This window comes from Adiantum capillus-veneris, chromosome 2 (assembly GCF_014529385.1).
Source record: "Adiantum capillus-veneris isolate H3 chromosome 2, ASM1452938v2, whole genome shotgun sequence".
Lineage (NCBI taxonomy): Eukaryota > Viridiplantae > Streptophyta > Polypodiopsida > Polypodiales > Pteridaceae > Adiantum > Adiantum capillus-veneris.
Window position 1 is genome coordinate 36,082,580 of NC_140932.1, and position 16,950 is coordinate 36,099,529.

General features: G+C 40.8%; 1 protein-coding gene and 1 pseudogene across 1 annotated transcript; one reads left to right on the forward strand and one right to left on the reverse strand.

Annotated features, from left to right (window-relative positions):
- Positions 1–5,798: 5,798 nt before the first annotated feature.
- Positions 5,799–7,111, reverse strand: LOC147462626 (uncharacterized; annotated as a pseudogene).
- A 5,631-nt stretch (positions 7,112–12,742) lies between these two features.
- On the forward strand, positions 12,743–14,450 carry LOC147462627 (putative cytokinin riboside 5'-monophosphate phosphoribohydrolase LOG6). The gene is made up of 6 exons (XM_086526842.1): positions 12,743–12,951; positions 13,029–13,126; positions 13,223–13,253; positions 13,448–13,556; positions 13,629–13,699; positions 13,905–14,450. Exons 1-6 carry the CDS (start codon positions 12,811–12,813, stop codon positions 14,157–14,159), a joined length of 705 nt encoding a protein of 234 aa, XP_086382968.1. The 5' UTR covers positions 12,743–12,810; the 3' UTR covers positions 14,160–14,450.
- Positions 14,451–16,950: the final 2,500 nt, after the last annotated feature.

Genomic DNA, 16,950 nt, shown 5'->3' on the forward strand with positions numbered 1-16,950 from the left:
CTGCTTCAAGTCTCTCAACTTGTCCCACAACTTTTCTGAAGTGGTACCTCCCCCAAAGCGCCTCTTAAAAGCGGTTTTTAAGGGTTCCCAGTCATCCTTGGTTGCTTGTGGAAGTGCATTGTACCATGATCTAGCTTCTAGCTTCATGAGATGCTTAAAGATTCTAACCCGGGATTCATCCGTATCTTTGTTGCTCACTACACATGCTACTTCAAAGTCATCTAGGAAGTCTGTTACCAAATCCTCCCCCTTCTTTCCTTTAAATGTTGGAAATGCTACACTTGCCATGATTACTGAGAGAGAGCTAGAAAGACACACTGCTTAACTTGCAAAAGTTTTTTTCTTCTTTACAAGGAGGCGTGTATACCCTCTTATACTAGGACATAGATTAAAACTTCAAACGGTACATTGCCTTGTACCAAAGGTAAGACAAATGGCTGATCTGATGCCAGAACCTCAAAAAACCGCTCCCCACCCAGCATGGTGTCAATGACGTGCTAGTAGTGAGCCTTCAAGTCCAGTATTACCTTGATTGAGCGTACACGTGTTGGTATGTGTGATCTGTCTTGAGGTAGGTTGCACTGATTCATGTGAAGCTTAGAGGTGCTTAGTCACTGTCCACGCTTGTGGGAGAGGGTGGTGTTCTTTCCTGAAACAAACTCAGTAGATCCCTAGTTTCTCTAGTGAGAGTGTGAGCCAATGCTTCCGTTATTTGTGCTGCAGCATCAGGTGCGACTTGAAAACTGACTGTGATAATTACCTCGGTGACTTGAGTTACCCGATTCTCAAAGTAGAATAGTGTTGATTCTCTATTGTGTAGAGCTCCTTCCATTTTGTTGTTGTGGGTTGGTTGTAGGTTGCGGACATGGTTTCGACCTTCTCCTTCTTCTTCTTGGCACTTGGCCTATGTATATCCACTGGGTTTGGCGTGTTGGTTGACTCTCCCACTGCAAATCGATTACCGTTACGCCTGGCACTCGAGCTTCGATGGAGATGCGGAGTTCGTCTAGTTGTGCTTGGAGCTCTTCTTCTTCTGTCGTCCAATTAGCAAATCCTGCTAGCCATTCATCCATTCACAATATTTTAAGGGTTTCAGTCTTGTAAACTAAAGGGTTTCATGGAAAGATCCTCAGTGGGGGCACCAAATGACGGGAGCAAAGCGAACCCCGAACCCCGACGGCCTCTAAAACACCGGGGACCGAATGGCGCGTCTCGAGCCTGTCATGGTAAAGCAAACAGGGGGCACCACCTAGCTTCAGCGGCTAGGACGCAAACAACACACCACCATAACAAAGTTTTCATCCAAGAGAGATGGATGCTTGGGAGTAATGATGAAAAGGAAAGGGAATGAGATCAAGTGAGAGAGAGAGAGAGAGTGTGAGGGAGGGGGTATAGCGGCTTAGTACTTAGGCATCACAAAAGGATGGCGAATCCGCACACCCTTCACATATACACAAGCTCACTTCAAAACACAAGACTAGGTGGCGATTCCGCACACCTCACATGGGCAAAACATTGCAAGAAAATATACTCACAAAACCTCAAGCTTTATTTAGAGAATTAGGCGATGAAATGGGGAGCATAGGGTAGGGGAATGAGAAGGGAGAGAGTGGTAGAGCACATGGCGGATAGGTGGGAGTTGATGGCGAAGACTCGCACGAGGATTATGGCCATCATCCTTCATTTAGTTGCCCTTCATCTTCCATAGCCAAGGGTGTAGAGGTCATACTCAAGACAAGCATGGTGATTGCGGTGATGGTGATGGTGTGGGTGTGTGTGTGTGCACTAGGCACACACAGCGCATAGTGTGTTCTTTGGTGATGTTGTGTGTCTTTAGTGTGATGGTGACCCCTCTTTATATAGGGGAGGAGGGGGGAGAAATTCTAGGATTTAGAAATGAAGAAATCATTATCTACATAGGCCATCTGACTGTGGGCCCCACTTGTTTGGCTGTGTGTATATGTGCCAGAACAGCAGTCTCATGAGAGAGAGACTAAGAGAGAGAAATGGGTTGATGAAAAAAAGTGAGAGGTGACATGGAGAATAAAGTAATTACAAGAGGGGAGAGAGGGGAGTGTGTTCAGAGGTGAATTTGTGTGCACATGTGTGTGAACACAAGAAAAATCAGGTAACCACCGGGTGGGGATGGGTCTGTGGGCACCTTTTTCAGTGAAACTGAGTGTGTGTGAGTGTGGGGGAGGTTATTTAGCTACAAGACAAGAGACATGGCGCCCTTTAGAGAGAGAGGGGGGTATTTGGGTCATGGGATATGATAGGAGAGAGAAAGAGGGGGTGGGGTATACTATTTTGGAAGATAGGGTAAGTTGCATGTGAGTTAGGGTGCATTATTGGTGAGTTATAATGCATTATTGGTGAGAGGTGGGGTAGCTTGAGGGGAGAGAGAAAGGAGAAAAGACAAGGGGAAGAGAGAGGGGGTTGACCTTTTGAGTGGAGGAGAGGAAAAGTGACACCCGGCGGGGCAACAGTGAAGAAAAAGGAGGCAAGGTGGGGATGGGCTATCCCGCAGGCATGAGGTGGCCTATTTTACCTTTCTTATATATTTACATAATCATACTTTATTTTTTTCTTACTTTTTCCAATGCCTTTTATCACTCCCTCCCTAAGAGGGGGTTTTCATGGGGTGGGGACGAGAGAAGATGGGTATGGGAGCTTGGCTTGTGAAAAGCCCCCATCAATGTGAGGCCACAATATGTAGCCTCTGACAGCTCGGGGGATGATCATGCAGACCACATCCCCAACACGGCAATGTTTGAGCCCGAGATCGATGAAATGATCGAGATGATCATGGATTCAGAAAGGCTTATCTATTATGATATGAAAAGTGAAGCCGATACGCCATTGTATGATGGAGCACGTGTGTTTAGATTGAAGGCGCTCTAGTGGTGGTGGCAGCGGTTGTTGTGGGGATGCTGCTGCCGATGCTTCGACACCACCTTGTGTTCGATGAAGCTGCCTTTACCCTCCCCTTCTTTTCCCGCTCTGACACCAACCACGACATCGCCATTTACACCAGGTTTTGTGTGGCTGACGGCCGTTCCTAGCGGCTACAAACCACTAGCTACTCCTCCAGGAATCACTTCAGTCGACACTCCTCGCTTCGGGGCCCAGACTCCAGTGGAGACACCTGACGTCCGTACCCCTGTCACACACCGCTAGAGACCCCTGTCGGGACACCCAGGTTCACGCGTCACCGGCGAGAGGGCTTGCCTAACTCCGTCGACTTTAACGGTGGCATCATCTCGGATGATGAAGGCAAGAAGGTGATCTCGCGCATGCGCAGTCTTTGCTCTCAGGTATTTAGACACTACATGTTAAACACCTGGAGTGAAGTACCAAGTGATTTAAAAGATAGAAGCATCAACATGATTCATGACGAGTTTCCTGTTCCAACAGGGGTTGACCGCTTCAATGAAGACGTGATGAAGGTTCGAATGCACGAATTCTACAAGTACAAGCGTTGCAAAGTGCAAAAAGCAATTAAGAATGGGTGGAATAGACCAGATTGGCTGGCCAAAGAAGATTGGAAGAATGCGAAAAAAGCAGCGCGCGAGAATCCCAACAAGTGGAAGCAACAAAAGGAGGCAGCCAGAGCGCGAGTAGAGGTAGGGAGCTCGCACTACTTGGGGAGCGGCGGGTGGGCATCATTTGAGGCCAATTTTGTAAGTGTTTTCACATTGCTCTTTAGGTTTGATAGTTTAGGGTTTAGGGGTTTTTAAATTCTAACATAATGGATTCTTTGTATGTTTTGACAGTGGTCGATGTGACAGGACGTGACCCCACACCATACGAACACGAGTACGCAGGCAGGAAGGACTTAAACGCCCTGATGGACATTCTGAGTTCTCACGGAGGCATGGTTAGTATTAGGGTTTACTCTTTTCTATTTGTTGTATTGTTTTATAAACATCGCTATATGTTTATACTTATTGAAAGCTGTCTCATAGTTTTTTTGCAGAATCTGATAGATACGTCGCTTGGACGTCTGATTAGACGGTGTCAGTTTAGCCGTAGCTAGATAGAATTAGTTTCCTTTTGTCATAGAATATGTATCATGAGATGACATTTATACGTCTTTTTGAAAACCATGTATATTGTTTCAATAATGACAATGGGGTTGTAACTATTACATTTGCAAAGTTTAACAATTAAGTGATTTTGCCTATGATGTGTACAATTGTCATTGATTTACTTTCATCAATTTACTTTTGTCAGTTTTGTATCTTTATTCCGCAAACAATATTATGGATGATGGAGTTAATGGTTATATTGTCTTGTGGGTGACTATTTTGGGTCTATATCTAAGCTTGCACTTTCTTTCAAAAGTGAATCAATTAATGAAACATTCAATATGGTTGATGGTTCATGCCCTGCCACCAAATTTTTTTCCTCTCGAGCGTCGCTATATAAGGTTCTACAGCGTCGCTATAAACGTTGCTATAGGTGGCCTGTAGAGACGTCGCTATGATCGTCGCTATAGGCGTCACTATATAGCGATGACTATAGCGATGCATAGAGCGACGATTATAGCGACGTTCCTGTATCGACGCTCTTAGCGATGATCTTAGCGACGCTGGGGAGTATAAAAACCCAATGTATTTTCATCGCTAACAGTGTCAAGAGTGCACACAACCTCTTGTAGTGGTATCTATCGTTTCAATCTTTTATTATCGTGTGATTTGACAGGAAATGGAAGCCCCATACGCTCCTCCCAATGTCGATGGTACATGAGCTCGGCCTCTCTGCATTCTTTGTCGAGGCCACGGAGCCCGAGGGTTTGGAGGATGAACCAATGAAATTGGAGGATGTACGCAAGTGTTGTCCCTCCTTTTTTGTGAAAGATGTACTGTTAAGGAGGTCAGGTGGTGCCAAGGCAACGACGCCATTAAAAATCTCAGATTTGCAAAGGGCTCACGAGTGTGTTGCTTCTATGCTTCATCCAAAAGAAGCACAGTCTACCTAATAATAATCAAGTTGCCATGTAATTCATCTAGCAAGTCTTCGTTCAAGATATAAGAAAGAAGCACGTCCTTTGGATAGACCGTCCTTTCAACGTTGGTGTCAGACTTGGAAGAGCTAAAGAAAGGGCACAAGCACATCGTGGGGAGGTAGATCCACCTACACGAAAGAGGCCAGTGGTGCTCCTACCAGAAGAGCATGAACAAATTGTTAATATCGTGTCTCAGGGGCTACACTAGCCGCCAAGGAGAGAGCCTTCTCTCGCTACAAGAGAAGTTGGTAGCCAAAGAAGTAGAAGTAGTGGTTTTATCCAAAAAACTTGCCAGATACGAAGCGCGATATGGTCCTCTCTCTCCCTTGACTGAGAAGGCAGGACTAAGTCATGAGACAGATATTCAAGAAATGGTGGATATTCTTGAGGAACCATTGAATGCAGATCTTGAAGAAGCAGTGGATGTCACAGTAAGACATTGTAGACTATAGTTGAAAATTTTAATGGCAAATTATCTCATCCTTTTTTGAAATGGCATTGTATTCTCTCTATGTTTATGGCAATGAATTCTTTTTGGAGCTGCTAATTGATGACTTCGTTGAGAATTTGGTTTGTAGATGTCATTTTGTTTAAGATGTTCAAAGGTGTGCATGTTGCTCTTAATTCAAAAAAGTGAGATATATAGCTCAATAGTGAGCTACAGTGAGATAGAGTAGATACATTATCATGAAAAGATGTTTACATTTTGCCATCTATCACACACACCAGGTCATCAACCTCTTCATTATCTGAACATTTTGAAGCCACTTCCCACTCCATCTCATCGTCGCTACACCTCTATTAAGCACTTTTTCATGAGTCTGAAGCACTCCAAAGTGTACTTCGACGCCCGTGTGGCTACCTTCGTGGGTGCATGAATGAGAAGCATGTTACAAAAGACGTACGCAAGGTCTAAAGCATGAGCAGGACTTAAGCGATTTTTGCAATTTGAGTGCACAAAATCATAAAAAGACCAATTGCGCTCACAGCTACCACTGGATGTCGCGATCGAAAGCACCCTGGTTGCCACATGTTGTAACTCAACTATATCTCCTTCATATTCTTTCCACCATAATGGGCTTGAAAACCTTTTTATGCTATTAAGAACCCAGGGATCTCCGAAAGTTCCTTCCTTGTCGACATAATCCACCCTCTGCTGGAATGCATCCATGCCATCGTCGCCTGGCAACAACTGCGAGTAGAAATTTCTAAAGTGTCTCATTACCTCTTTGTTGGAAGCTTGTCTGTTCATCTAAAACTTTGGATCCAAGACAAATGCACCATGCAATGGTGTGTGCATTTGAGCCCATCATTTCTCCACAAATTGCACAATCTCTGTTCTCTCGCTTGCATTGTAGTGGTTGTATTCTTTGGTTTGATGCAGCGCCTATGTGCTCTCTCCCTTGCACTGTGGTGGTTGTATTCTTTGGTTTGACTTAGAACCGTAGACATGATCCAATAAACCTTATCAATGACAAACTTATCTGTGTCGACAACCCTTAGTAGTTCCACATAGGGCTTACTAACGTCAACAAGTTTGTCGATGTTCCGCTAAAAGAGAGAAGATTGCACCAAGGACACACATTTTGAGTTTTCACAGTGGCTTGGATACTTGCTGAGCCAAGCCTCCCAACGGCAATCTGCAATAATTTCTGTAAGAGCCGCTTGCACTTCAATGAGATTATTCAAAACATAGTATGCTGTAGCTAATCGCGTGGCATAGAAAATTTGAAGTGCTTTATTCGGAGACTTGGATCGAAATAAAGCATATGTAAACTGATGTTCTCGTATAAACTTGACTACGTGATTGGAATCAATAAGGACCTGTTTTATGAATGATAAACTGCCGATATCTATTAGGAGTAAATTTAGGGTGTGTGCTGCACATCCAAGCCATGTAATTTTTGAGTACTTTTCCATAATGGATAGACCCACTAATTTTTAGTTGGAAGCATTATCTATAACAATAACTATCACATTCTTCGGTCCACCCAGTCCAGTGATAGCTTGCTCATAAACCTTTGTCAAGTAGAGAGATGTCTTCTCTTTCATTGAGGTATCAATGACCTCCAGAAACATTGCACCTTTGGGACAAATTACCATGACATTAATCAATGGTTTTTTCTGACAACTCGTCCATCCGTCGAGCGCTATGGTACAACCAAACACTGGAAAAAAGTCAAGCATCGTTCGCTCAAGAATCGCTTTTGTACTGCTCTTGACTTTGTCCACATACTCTATTTGCATTTTATTATAATCAGGATAGATGAATCCTTTTTTTGCAGTTGAAATTAGTGCATCTTTGAAAATAGGATTCTTAGGACATTAAATGGGATTCCACAATCCATGAAGGCTTGTGTCCACTTTAGATCCAATTTGAGCATATCCTATTGAGCGAATGTTGCATGTAGAGTCCTAGGCGTAGCGGCTCTGCTGGATGTCCCGGGACTTGCATCCATCCCTCCCATGGCACCATTTGGAAAAGTGTAAGGACTTTGAGGTGTTCAGGTTGTTCCCATTGAAGGTCATTGGCTAGCTCGCACGTCCTCTTGATCTACACTAGATGACCCACATGTCATACCCTTCTATCTCTTAGGAAGAAGTCATGCATGTTTGCATCTCTTTCCACACCCAGCAAAATGGACCCATATGTCTTTAGGAGGTTCTCTACATTCTTTCACATTGGGGCTAGTGCCGAATAAATGTTCCTTGATGCGAGTTGCATTGCCGTGCCACTTATGCCCACAATGTTTGCATTCCACAAACGAAACTGTTTTGCCTTTCTCTATTTCCTCCACACATGTCCACTCTTTTTCTTGCACCATGCTTTCTGAATTCAACAAAATATATCCTACAATCAATAGATACAGTATGATTATAATTTTTTACCATAATCACATAATGAGAAAGATAAAAGGTTACAGATATGATTTGCTAAATTAAAATGATGAATGAATAGTGTTAAGATAATACTTTAGGGAAAATCACCAATGGATATGACATTCGTGGCTACTAGGACGTAAAGAGTGTTTGCTCAAGACAACCTAGATGAGCGTTGGAGTCATTTCGTATTCCACTATCTATGTCTCTTGGAGGAAGGAGCTACTGCTCAAACACAACCAATCGACCCTAAAATAAATGAGGTCTCTAATTTCTATATCAACATAGAGGTAAGAGCATGAGCTCGATAACATCCATGTGACTCCTAAGTATTATGCATGACTAATATTCACTAGGAGGTAAGAGCTTTCGCTCGATCACAACCTAGTGAATTCTATAGGTGATCCACCATATTCACTTAGAGGTAAGAGAATAAGCTGTATAACAACCAAGTGAATCCTACTTCACACCTTAAACCTCACTTAGAAGTAAGATAATCATCTCATAACAACCAAGAGGCACCAAGTGGACCTAATATATGTCTATATATATGGAAGTAAGAACATTTGTTCATGACAACCAAAAGACCCTACATGTATGTGTATATCTTATCCATACTTAGAAGTCAGAGACCCTGCTCAAACAACCAAGTATAGAAGTATTACAATTTAAATAACCTTTGGTAACCTTTTAATTGCTCTATTCTAAAACAAATAGAGGTAAGAGTATAGCCTCCAATGTTTAGAATTATACATTTGCATTAAGACACTATAGCTAAAAAAATAGCCTCTAATGCTTAGAATTATTTATATATATATTCTAAAGAAATAGAGCTAAGAGTATAGCCTCTAATGTTTAGAATTATATATTCCCACTAAGACACTATAGCTAAAAAGATAGCCTCTAGTGCTTAATTAGCATTATTTATTTATACTAAAACATAGAGCTAAAGAAGAACTTCTATTGCTTAGAATTATAGATGATTCAAATCTATCCATTTGTTTTTTTTTTAATGTTTTAACATTAAAAATAATATATTTTTAAAAAAATCAAAGGATTTTTTAAGTTGACAATTCAGCCTTTCTATATCGGGGGTAACCGACACTTTGGTGAAAGGAATTGTGCCCAAAACACGCAAATCTAGACTTTTTATACTATGTCAGAATCGATCGATACTGTTTCAATCGATAGTAATTTGATCGATATGTAAGCAATAAAATGTTATTTTGAATAAAGCTGACATGGTAGTGAATAATACGGACGAATAAATCTACTAGGCCTTTGGGTTGTCAGTGACTCTAATTTGCATAATCATGTATGGCTCCAACAATCCTGAGCCAAGGTCTTCTCAATAGCATCCCATATGCCCCTTGTACATACATTACTAGAAGGCTGGTTTTAAACTTTTCTATTCCCACTCTAATCTGCAGCTCCCACCATCTACTTACAACAATCCCAAGTTGACTTGTATTCTTATGTTGTACATTACCACAAACTCTTGGAACCACCCTGCCTTAAAAGTTTCCTCGACCATGTGTGTTCTATCTCGAGCATTATCCTCCTACTGTCCTTGGTGGTTGCCTCTTCCTTGACCACCTCCATGATGTGTACCCCATTCTCTTCCTCTTCCTTGACCACCTCCATGACCTATACCCCATCTTCTTCCTCTTCCTCTATTGTTAAAGAGGACCTATTTAAAATTATTTATGCCCTAGATAGAGGAGTCTTCCTCAAGTTCTTTTTCTTCCACAATTAGTAAGACACCAAATCTATAAATGTGGGAATTGATTTTGTCTCCCTTCTTGGTAGGTATCTATTTAATTCTCTCATGAACAATATACTTTTCCAAGTTCATTGTCTTTTGAAAGCCTATCTTGAGTTTATGGGTAATGGTGTTAGCATTTACATGGTAAGGGTTGGTGTACATTGTTGGCCTTGTTTTGGAAATGTTGACGTGATGCTGGTATAGCCGTAGACGTATCTCTGACTCAAGATTGGCCAAATGTGAAAAAGTGGGAGATTGTCCCAATTTTTGAGGGTTTCTACACTTGATCTTCCCCTTGTGTGGACCACTTCTCTTGTGATTGGAAATTTCAAGGCTTTGGCCACGAGATCTTCTATGATTCTTACCTCAATATTCTCCATGTTGTCATCCAATAGTGTTGGTGTGCCATTTTTCTTAATAGCAAAAAGGAGATCATGAGGCAGGCAACTCAAAGTATGGTTGTGGACCCACTCTTTGAAATGTCTTCTTTATTTCATTCTCGTTGCAAAGTCTTCACACTCCTTTGGCATGCTTGAAAGATTTACCGATACGGTCTTTAAATCCTTGAGCAATCCTCAAAATATAATTGTGGTGTGGTCCCTTAAGTACTCCTTGTCAAGCTAGCATGATATCACTCACCTTATGGAAACTTACTGTTGTTGGTAGGGTTTCACTTCCTCTTGTTGCTATGGTTTCAAATCTACCAATGTATCCTTGAGGGTTTTCTTCTTGGGAGTTCCCTCTTTTCTAGCCTTGCTTTCCACAGTGCTTCACAATCAATAAGGGTGGAAAGTTTCAAAGAAAAGAAGAGTTGTAGAGGATGGAAAAGTGAAGTTCTTACCATGCATATGAAAAGCTTAACATGCATCACGATGGACATTGCTTATTCCTTGATTTTGGAGACACGATTTAAAAAAAAAAGATAAAAGTGTATGTTCTTTTGAATGCTTTATGCACATAAAAATAGAAAGCTTTACTTTTTTTTTCTACCTCTACTTGGTGAGACAGTATTTAACAATTTCCAAGTTTTTTTGTGAATTCATAGAAAGTCAATTGCATCTGCAACCTCTTGCCTTGAAGTGTTACCTTATGTAGTTTCTCTTGGACCTCTTACAACGCGCTAAGAGTGTCTATGAGGTAATAAAGTTTGAGTTTTCTAACTCTAGTATAGTCATGTCCTCCTCTTTGACTTGGTTTCCTTCTTTCAAAGCTTTGGCTTTTTGTTTTCATATGTTCCAAATCCTGCTCTATAGTTTTGCAATGATTTGACTGTCACAACCTTGACACTTTCTTATAGTAGAGCATCTTCTAAGGCCTTTATTTGTGTATCTATGACTGCCAATCTAAACTCCCTTTGATGTGCTCCATAAGCCTTATCTTCAATAGAAGGTCTTGCTCTTGCCACATGTGATCAAACATCCATTTGATGAAGATGTGGCATATTAGATCTAATCATCTAAGGTGGACTAATAGGTTAGCCTATCTTTGGTGTTGGCTAGAAAGGACTAAGCAATCTAGGTGGCGGTTGTTCAATAAAAGACCATAAAATCTAATAAATCTTTGAGGTCTTATATGTCTAGATTCCCCTTGTTTGCCTCTTCTCTCTGTATTTGCTAGGTCTCAATGGCTTGGGTATCGAGAGCCCAATCTTGCTGACTTTCTATAAGGGGAGGAGATTGCAATCTTGAAGATGAGTGAAACAATAAATCATGGGGTTGTTCCTCTTCCTTTGCTCTTTGTCTTCCCTCTTCCTCTTCTCTTTGTTTTTTAATCTTTTGCGGCTATAGCCATTGTTCTTCTTCCAACTTTTTCCTAGCTCTAGCCTCAATAGTATCTTTTCTCTCTTATTTTGATTATTTGCGGACCTTTTCTCCCTCTTTCCATGTTTTTTTCCTTTGATCTCTAAGTTGCCTCTTGTCTCCTTATATAGCTCGTCTTGTGCCTTGGCCTCATCTTCTTTACTGTGTGCTTGTGTAACCACATTAGGTATCTTCTTCTTGGCAAATTTTGTTGCTCTCTTCTTGTCAATGTCCCGTGTTTGGATTCTCTCAAAGTAATCTTTTTCTCGATCAAGCCTTTCCTTTTTCTAAGCAATCATCTCGACTCTCTTGGGCTTTCTTTTCTTCGATACTATGCAGAATGTGTCCATTTTCTTCTTAGTCTGTCTTTCTTAATTTTCCTACAAGTACCTCTTTTTGTCTTCATCGTCTGTTGACAACTTCACTCCTCTTGGTTATCTTACAATTAGGAATTTTCATTGTTGCTTCCTACTCCCTTCACACAATTGATCATGTAGTGGCGTTAGTTGGACATGGCATTGATAAAAATGGTATCGACTATTTGCTAGCGTAGAACTTCTCGGGTACTTAGTTGGGGGGAGAGAGAGAGAGAGAGAGAGAGAGAGAGAGAGAGAGACTGAATTACTTAAAATTTTGTAGGTTTTCTCACTATCAAATTTTCAATTTAGAGGTAAATTTGAAAAATTGTAGGTGGAGTACACTAAACCCGAGTATTGACAGTCACATGGCTATGGTAGACTACTTGGCAATGGTGGAACTTGCAACCCCCATTGTGACCGAGAGTATGAGCCACAAGTTTGGCAAAGTTCCACAAGATTTTGCAAGTGCATTGCCAAGTGAGAATAGCCTATTGCACAAGTTTGACAAAGTTCCACAAGATTTTGTAAGAGAATTGCCAAGTGAGAATAGCCTACGAGGAGGAGGACAACAATTTCTAACGCTACATGTGTAGGTAGGCGGAGGCTAATACAATAGGTTTCAACTTTCAAGTTTGAACGAGCCTTGAACGAGCCTTGGGAAGGAGACTGTAGATCTAGATCACATCTAAATAACCAAAACAAAATCAGCATACATCACATCCACAATTAAGGGAAGAGGGCATCATGAGACGGCGAGGATGGCGCATGATTCAAAGCTCGTGGAAAAGCAAACGGTATGGCAGACGAGCCATTAAATGATAGCTAATGCGGTTCAGCAGCGTGTCTGATGAAACACACATTCTTCTCTTCTCTAGCCTATATAAGTACGGTAGGCACATCGCGTATTCAAAGATTTGAGAGTGCACGCACACGCAGGCCCTTAGACACTGGCAGAGGCAGTCCCCCTTCTCTCTCTATCTCACTCACGAACACACGGAAATGGTGATGGAAGCTGCAGTTTTGCATGAAGGTGGTGCTGAAATTGGCAGTAGACTGAAGCGCGTTTGCGTGTTCTGTGGAGCTTACAGCGGCAGCCGCAATGTCTACCAGGACGCCACCATTGAGCTCGGCAAGGAGCTGGTCTCTCTCTCTCTCTCTCTCTCTCTCTCTCTCTCTCTCTCTTTTTCAACGTTGTGTTCGATCCCTGGGTTTTACAGGTTAAGCGTGACCTCCACCTGGTTTATGGCGGCGCCAACGTTGGCCTCATGGGCATGATCTCTGAAGTGGTGCACCACGGCGGGCAGAAAGTGATAGGGTAATTAATTCCCAACGTTGTGATCATCATCAGTTTCATCAGTTTTAGCTGCTGCAATTGTGCGTATCGTAATCAGTCTGGTTGCAAACCTTGCAGAATCATACCCAAATCGCTCGTCAGCATCGTGGTAAATATTTATCCCGGTCTGTGGTGCAGCTTGTTATATCGCCAAAGCATGCCATTCCTTGCTTTCTCCCTAGACTGCAATAAGCTCTGAGTAATCAATAATTACATTGCAGTAGACATGGGTTTGATTGGTGCGGCTTGCGTATATGACACTGTAGCCAATGTTTACTATGGCTTTGATACATTAATTTGCAGAAGATGGAGGGGGGTATTGAGCCAGTGGGTGAAGTTGTTGAAGTGGATGACATGCACCAGCGCAAAGCAGAAATGGGACGGCTTGCTGATGCATTCATTGCACTACCAGGTAAACTACAAGGTAAATGACAAAGTGCTCTTTACCCATGCATATTCATTTGCTGTATTTGCTATGATACAGGTGGGTTTGGTACATGGGAAGAAGTTCTTGAACAAATCACCTGGTTTCAGCTGGGAATCCACAACAAGCCGGTATAATACGGCTGCTCATTTGAAAGTCATTTGCTAATTTTTCCCATCAAATTAGAGAGATGAACGTTAAATGTAATAATTGGCTTTTATTCTGTGTCTGACATGAAGCTGCTCATTTGAAAGTCATTTGCTAATTTTTCCCATCAAATTAGAGAGATGAACGTTAAATGTAATAATTGGCTTTTATTCTGTGTCTGACATGAAGGTTGGACTTCTCAATGTGAATGGATATTACGACAGTCTATTGTCTTTTCTTGATGGTGCGGTCAGAGAAGGATTTATGACTCCGGCTTGTAGGGACATTGTCGTTGTTGCATCCAATGCACGTGATTTACTGAGCCAATTGGAGCATGTGGCTATCCATTCGAGGCTTCTATCCCAATCCGCACGACCAATGCGTCGTCTACATCATGATATAATACGAGCACCGTGCAATGGCACAGTGGTTGCACTGCATTGATATGCCATACAAGCCTACTAACAAGAGAAGAAGAGTTTGATCGATCAGCAGCGATGGCATGGCATACATGCTCATTCAAATGATCACAGTTATATATGTTATGTAAGGCGCACGAACAAAACTGTGTTTTGAGCTTCTGATCTGCAGTAATCGTTTGCAGGAGCATCAAGGCTAGCTGTAGTATGTAAAAGATACCATCAGAAACTGCAAATTGACCCATTTTGCATGAAGACAAATGAATGCTATTGTATTATGCCATCAGAAACTGCAAATTGACCCATTTTGCATGAAGACAAATGAATGCTATTGTATTATAATGGACAAGATGACCTAAATTTTTTCCTTCTGGGCATCATTTGAGCTTTATTACTTGCATGCTTTGTTGTATCTATACCATATCATGCCTTGATTATGCGCGGTCTTAATTAATCACGCGATATGTGGGGAAGAGGGTGACAATTGAAAGTTATATGCAATCATTAAGCAGTATTTGCGATATTGTGCAAAGACTACTCCCACAATGCAAGGTCTCCATTCCTTAAAAAAATTATCAAGAACTTGTTAAATCCTCGCAACTAATGGAAAAATGCCATGTAGTTGAGGCTCTCATTTTGTATTAATCAATGAAAATAATCTTCTTGCTCGCTGTCTTGCCATCAATCAATGTTCTCTTTACTCTCTATTTAACTAATTTTTTTAAGCTTATTATTTTTAAATCATTTAATCTCATCATTTGATTTTATTATTACTTTAATTCCTATTATCGTTAAATTTATATGCTAATTGAAACTCCCCAACAGTCTCAAATTTATTAATTCTTTAATCATTTTTTTTATAACAAACTTGAAAATGTTTTTTCTATTCTAGAGTTTATTGAATTTTAACACTAGCTTGGTAAAAGAACACTTTTTTTTTGTTTTGGTCGTTAGATAGTTACTTTTAACAATGTGATCTTAACCAAGCATTGCCATATCTTAGATCCTCCGTGAGGCTAGTCTCCCAAGTCATGCGAAATAAACAATACATATCAGAGTGGTCATTAATTAGTTGATCCTTGAAAGGCTTTATAAATACTATATATTGGTTCAAATTCTACGTTGTTGCATGTAAAACTTTTAACAAATCTCTCTTTTCTTCTCCTCCTTATTGCAATAGTTTCGCCTAAAAGTAGTGTGCTTCATAATATCATTCATTTCATTGATTTTGGGAGCACATGTACATAAGTGCTATTGTTCTTTGGGAGTCTCTTACTTTCCACAAAAATTGGAGGGAGAATATAACAAGTGCTATTGTTGTTTGGGAGTCCCTTACTTAATCTAGCTGTCTCATGGTTGACTGCAAGAACTTGGGTGTCCATAAATTGCAAGTGTTTCCCGAATAAATGGTAGAAGATCAGAACGTACCACAGGTCATGCTATGTGAGGAGATAAGAGTTGAGGTTAGATGAAAATGGCAAGGGAAAAGACCAGGAAGGCTTTTCTTGTAGATAAGATCCCTTGTGCAGAGCTCATTGTGCTAGTTCCATGACCCCACAAAAAGCACTTCATCAAGCAAAACTTTTGTGTATATAGTTGGCAAATAGAACGGTTCGAGTTGTGGCTCGAAACATTTCTAGTAGATGTGTCAATGATTTAGTTTGTCAAGAATTATTCCTCCAACAAGGAACATCTTGAAATATAGTCCATGCACTAGTACTCTGTCCAACTTACTATATTGGTGCACAATAACTATTGCCACTGCTCGAGGGGTAAGGTCTAATGAGTGGCAACGTCTGCTCGAGGGGCAAGGTCTAATGAGTGGCAACGTCTAGAAAACAACCCATTTCTACATCATAGATGACAGTTAATAACACCTTGTTTTTGTAGCAATGCTTATTCTTGAATGATGCATGGTTGAATGAGAGTTGTTTGAGTGTGAAACTTCATTAGTGGGTGTGCTCAATTTAGGGAAAATATAACTCTTCTATTTTGTTACCATGTTATCTTCTATTTAGGCAAAGAGTTGGATGGCAAAGAGATAACGTGGAGTCTCTATAGTTTTGGCCATGGCAAGGGAAAAGCATGATTGGGAAAGGGGTTTTCTATAAGAAGGGCACTCACTCATGAGCAATTTAAGGTGAATTGGACCTCCTTTTATTGGAACTACAAACAAGTCCAAAACAATCCTTGCACAATACCAATGCACTATGATATACGTTTTTTTCTTGTGAGTTTATATTTTTTGTATCCAAACCTAATGGAGGGGCTGCATCAATGAGAGGAAATGGGTCTATGAGGGTATTATATGAGTTTTAAGGAATTGTGATGATCATGGATGGGCACTCGCTTATGAGCAAATGAAGATGAATTGGATCCCCTTTCAATGGAACTACAAACAAGTCCAAAGCACACAATCCTTCAATATATGAATGGGTAGTCATTTACTAATATCAAAGCAATATAATGTATGTTGTTTTTGTGAGTTCGTAATTTTTGTACGTAAACTTGATGGAGGGAGTGCATCAATGAGAGATGTTGGGAAATGGGCTTATGAGGATATTATGCCTTCGAAGGTATTGTGATGACAGCAAGGATGCACATAATGGGGATACCTCAAAAGCTAAAAGGGTTGTGGATCAATATATGCAGGAAGCATGTTGATCTACTTGTACCACTTTGTGAAGGAGATGAACTTTTCTATGATTTCAAAACAATTCATGTTGAAGGTGTTGATTTCTATGAGATGTATCTGGCATAATAACTAATATCTAATTCTCTTCAATGATTTTCTCATGTTGAATTGATCATTTAAT